Consider the following 5,221-nt stretch of genomic DNA (forward strand, 5'->3'; position numbering starts at 1 on the left):
GACAGAAAGTTGAATTGGAAGTGCCACATCAAGGAGAGGGCAGAGAAAGCACACAGATGTTGGGCACTATGTCTCAAAATGGGGACTAAATCCCAAAATGTCGCTCTGGATATACACCAGCGTAATAAGACCTATGGTAGTATGGTGGACATCAATGGAGAAGAAATGTAACGTGGAAACCCTGCAACGGGTCCAACGGACATGTTGTCTTGGTGTAAGCGGGGCTATGAGTACAACTTCAACTAGAGCGCTAGAAACGATTCTAAACGTCCTACCTATAGAGATACAGATAAAAAGTGAAGCAGCCATGACAGCAATGAGACTCAAGATGATGGGAGAATGGCACCAAATGGGGAACAGATCAAACCATCAGAAGATAATGGAGGTGACGATAGGCTGATTTAGGAGTGCTCCATGATTTAGGAGTGCTCCATGATCGCATACCTGAAGAAACGCTAGCGACCGAGTCTGAAATTCTCATACCGGAGAGACAATCATGGTCTAACGGAACCCTTAAGGAAGCCCCTTATGGTAACAATTGTTACACAGACGGAGCTAAGATGGGGGATAGAACGGGTGGGGGGTATACATAGAAGACTCTGGCACCGAAATCTCCTTTCGCTTGCCAGACCATACAACTATTCTGCAAGCAGTAATCAGAGCGATCACGGAGTGTGTACACGCAAAAAAATAATTCTTTCCTCCCAAACGAAATTTTAGACAAACAAAGTTCGTTTCTCATTTGCTTTTCGCTGTAAGGAAGTGTATTTGGAAGAAAAGTATATACTTTTTGTGATAAACGTTTATTCTTTTCCAGGATGTAAAAACAATTTCATAAAGACTAGCTCAAAAAAAAAAACATTATTTTCTTGCTAATTGCATTGTCCCTCACATCTTTCTCACATCCACGAGGATTTTTAGTTCTTAACAGCTTTTCCTGTAATACCAACAATGTAGAAGAAATTATACGATTTTATAAATTTTTAAATTTTTTTTACCTTTCGCCTGGACGGAGAATCGAACCGCGGACCATGCACATTGTAAGCCAACACACTAACCACTGAGCTATGTACCTGTTATGGTCATCAATAGATAAATATCCATATAAGTTATATTTATATAGCATAGCTTGCGGCGCCCACGAACCGAATAAACAAAGTTTATTTAACAGAAACAAACATTTAGTTTGGCACCGTGGAGCAGTGGTAGCTACGTCCGACTCTCATGCCAAGGGTCGTGGGTTCGATCCCTGCTTCGGCCAAAGTTTTTTTTTTGCTTTTGTTTTTTTTTTACATATATTCCAGATATATTCGGAAGATTCCGAAAAAATTTTCAACATTACATTGTACTATATTAAATTTTGAACTGTAAAATGTGTCTTATTAAAGACCTAAAGTCAGAAAAGAACAGTGTTTGATATAAACGAAATGGACTGTGTTGTTATTTCAAAAATAACTTTTTTTATTGAAAAAATAAAAATTTTGTAACAAACGAATTTTTTTGGTGATAAAAGTTTAAAATTTTCGAAGCAATTCAAAAAACTCTAACAAAAGAAAAACGTTTTCGGTACACGTTTTCCAAACGTTTTTTTTCTTTGCGTGTAAGATGGCTCAGCACAAACACAAGGCCACTAAGTGTAAATGTTCTCACCGATAGTCAGATGGCTATACGAGCTATAGAATCCAATACGGTTAAATCACGGAACGTTTTAGAATGCAAAAATATAATAAATTCCTACTCCGTGTATGGCTCCATTAGAATCACCTGGGTACCTGCTCACTGTGGGGTGGATGGAAACGAGCATGTGAATGACCTAGCGATAAAAGCCAGGAAAGCTGAGGAAGTAAACTTGGATAACCCCAAGCCCTTTGGGGCTACCCGGTCCGAGTTAAAAGTGTGGGCGAAGCGAGCACATGTAGAGCTGTGGAACAGTGAAATAGTCGGAAGGACCACGAAGATCATATGGGGAGATACCGATGAAGATAGAACAAAAGAACTGCTGAAGGAGAGTAGGAGTACGATCAGTAGGGCTATTGGAATCATCACGGGACACTTGGACCTCAGGGCTCACTTGCACCGTATAGGTGTAATAAATGATAGTTTATGCAGGGCATGTGTAGAGGACGAAGGGACACTTGAACATTATCTGTGTCACTGCCCGGCATTTACAAGATACAGGTCCCAACATTTGGGAGTCGAAAACATTCCAAATTTAAACCGATTGAAGGGGGTAAAATGGAAACAAATTAAGGAATTCGTCGAAAGCACAGAATTCTTAAAATAGACATGGGGTTATAATTATAAACTAGAGCGCACAACAAGCCGATTTCTGGCTTAGGTGTATGTCAATGACATGAGACGGAGAAATCCGACTCCTCTCTTCAAACTAATCTAACCTAACCTAAAGACAAACAAATAAACCGGCACTAAAAGCCTCTATGATAGTCGACTTACTTTGCTACTTTGCTTTAGTTTATTGCACTGAAAAAAAAATATTGTCGTGAGGCCAAAGATTTCATGTCTTTAAAATATTAATACAAATTTAGCTTAGCATAGAAGATGCATTTCTCTAATATAATTTTTTTTCTTGTCAAAAAGTCCATAAACTTTTCAACGAAGTCGTATTGTCCTTATAATTAAGTGATTTGACTTAAAAATGGGTATCATAACATGAAAGAATTTTTTTTGGGGTAAGGTCAACTTGACTTTAATAATTCAGAAAAATTCTTTAAAATGAATGAAATTGTCTTTAAATTTGTTGTCTTTTTGCATCTTGACTACAAAGCAAAAAATCGATCAAATATAGGACACGTTTTTCAACACTATACGTTGAACCTTGCTTTTTAAGCAATACTATTGCAGTATCTGACACGGTGAAATATTTAGGAGTAGTCCTTGACAGAAAGTTGAATTGGAAGTGCCACATCAAGGAGAGGGCAGAGAAAGCACACAGATGTTGGGCACTATGTCTCAAAATGGGGACTAAATCCCAAAATGTCGCTCTGGATATACACCAGCGTAATAAGACCTATGGTAGTATGGTGGACATCAATGGAGAAGAAATGTAACGTGGAAACCCTGCAACGGGTCCAACGAACATGTTGTCTTGGTGTAAGCGGGGCTATGAGTACAACTTCAACTAGAGCGCTAGAAACGATTCTAAACGTCCTACCTATAGAGATACAGATAAAAAGTGAAGCAGCCATGACAGCAATGAGACTCAAGATGATGGGAGAATGGCACCAAATGGGGAACAGATCAAACCATCAGAAGATAATGGAGGTGACGATAGGCTGATTTAGGAGTGCTCCATGATTTAGGAGTGCTCCATGATCGCATACCTGAAGAAACGCTAGCGACCGAGTCTGAAATTCTCATACCGGAGAGACAATCATGGTCTAACGGAACCCTTAAGGAAGCCCCTTATGGTAACAATTGTTACACAGACGGAGCTAAGATGGGGGATAGAACGGGTGGGGGGTATACATAGAAGACTCTGGCACCGAAATCTCCTTTCGCTTGCCAGACCATACAACTATTCTGCAAGCAGAAATCAGAGCGATCACGGAGTGTGTACACGCAAAAAAATAATTCTTTCCTCCCAAACGAAATTTTAGACAAACAAAGTTCGTTTCTCATTTGCTTTTCGCTGTAAGGAAGTGTATTTGGAAGAAAAGTATATACTTTTTGTGATAAACGTTTATTCTTTTCCAGGATGTAAAAACAATTTCATAAAGACTAGCTCAAAAAAAAAACATTATTTTCTTGCTAATTGCATTGTCCCTCACATCTTTCTCACATCCACGAGGATTTTTAGTTCTTAACAGCTTTTCCTGTAATACCAACAATGTAGAAGAAATTATACGATTTTATAAATTTTTAAATTTTTTTTACCTTTCGCCTGGACGGAGAATCGAACCGCGGACCATGCACATTGTAAGCCAACACACTAACCACTGAGCTATGTACCTGTTATGGTCATCAATAGATAAATATCCATATAAGTTATATTTATATAGCATAGCTTGCGGCGCCCACGAACCGAATAAACAAAGTTTATTTAACAGAAACAAACATTTAGTTTGGCACCGTGGAGCAGTGGTAGCTACGTCCGACTCTCATGCCAAGGGTCGTGGGTTCGATCCCTGCTTCGGCCAAAGTTTTTTTTTTGCTTTTGTTTTTTTTTTACATATATTCCAGATATATTCGGAAGATTCCGAAAAAATTTTCAACATTACATTGTACTATATTAAATTTTGAACTGTAAAATGTGTCTTATTAAAGACCTAAAGTCAGAAAAGAACAGTGTTTGATATAAACGAAATGGACTGTGTTGTTATTTCAAAAATAACTTTTTTTATTGAAAAAATAAAAATTTTGTAACAAACGAATTTTTTTGGTGATAAAAGTTTAAAATTTTCGAAGCAATTCAAAAAACTCTAACAAAAGAAAAACGTTTTCGGTACACGTTTTCCAAACGTTTTTTTTCTTTGCGTGTAAGATGGCTCAGCACAAACACAAGGCCACTAAGTGTAAATGTTCTCACCGATAGTCAGATGGCTATACGAGCTATAGAATCCAATACGGTTAAATCACGGAACGTTTTAGAATGCAAAAATATAATAAATTCCTACTCCGTGTATGGCTCCATTAGAATCACCTGGGTACCTGCTCACTGTGGGGTGGATGGAAACGAGCATGTGAATGACCTAGCGATAAAAGCCAGGAAAGCTGAGGAAGTAAACTTGGATAACCCCAAGCCCTTTGGGGCTACCCGGTCCGAGTTAAAAGTGTGGGCGAAGCGAGCACATGTAGAGCTGTGGAACAGTGAAATAGTCGGAAGGACCACGAAGATCATATGGGGAGATACCGATGAAGATAGAACAAAAGAACTGCTGAAGGAGAGTAGGAGTACGATCAGTAGGGCTATTGGAATCATCACGGGACACTTGGACCTCAGGGCTCACTTGCACCGTATAGGTGTAATAAATGATAGTTTATGCAGGGCATGTGTAGAGGACGAAGGGACACTTGAACATTATCTGTGTCACTGCCCGGCATTTACAAGATACAGGTCCCAACATTTGGGAGTCGAAAACATTCCAAATTTAAACCGATTGAAGGGGGTAAAATGGAAACAAATTAAGGAATTCGTCGAAAGCACAGAATTCTTAAAATAGACATGGGGTTATAATTATAAACTAGAGCGCACAACAAGCCG

The 5,221-nt window shown here is 38.8% G+C and overlaps 1 protein-coding gene across 1 annotated transcript; it reads left to right on the forward strand.

Annotated features, from left to right (window-relative positions):
* The first annotated feature begins 1,660 nt into the window (after positions 1-1,660).
* Positions 1,661-2,284, forward strand: LOC142225141 (uncharacterized). Its single transcript, XM_075294918.1, has one exon. It carries the CDS (start codon positions 1,661-1,663, stop codon positions 2,282-2,284), a length of 624 nt encoding a protein of 207 aa, XP_075151033.1.
* Positions 2,285-5,221: the final 2,937 nt, after the last annotated feature.

This window comes from Haematobia irritans, chromosome 2 (assembly GCF_050003625.1).
Source record: "Haematobia irritans isolate KBUSLIRL chromosome 2, ASM5000362v1, whole genome shotgun sequence".
Classification (NCBI taxonomy): Eukaryota; Metazoa; Arthropoda; class Insecta; order Diptera; family Muscidae; genus Haematobia; species Haematobia irritans.

What these genes read in the sequence shown, in the direction of transcription:
- LOC142225141 (XM_075294918.1), top strand. Translation starts at nt 1,661, where the DNA reads ATGGCTATACGAGCTATAGAATCCAATACGGTTAAATCACGGAACGTT.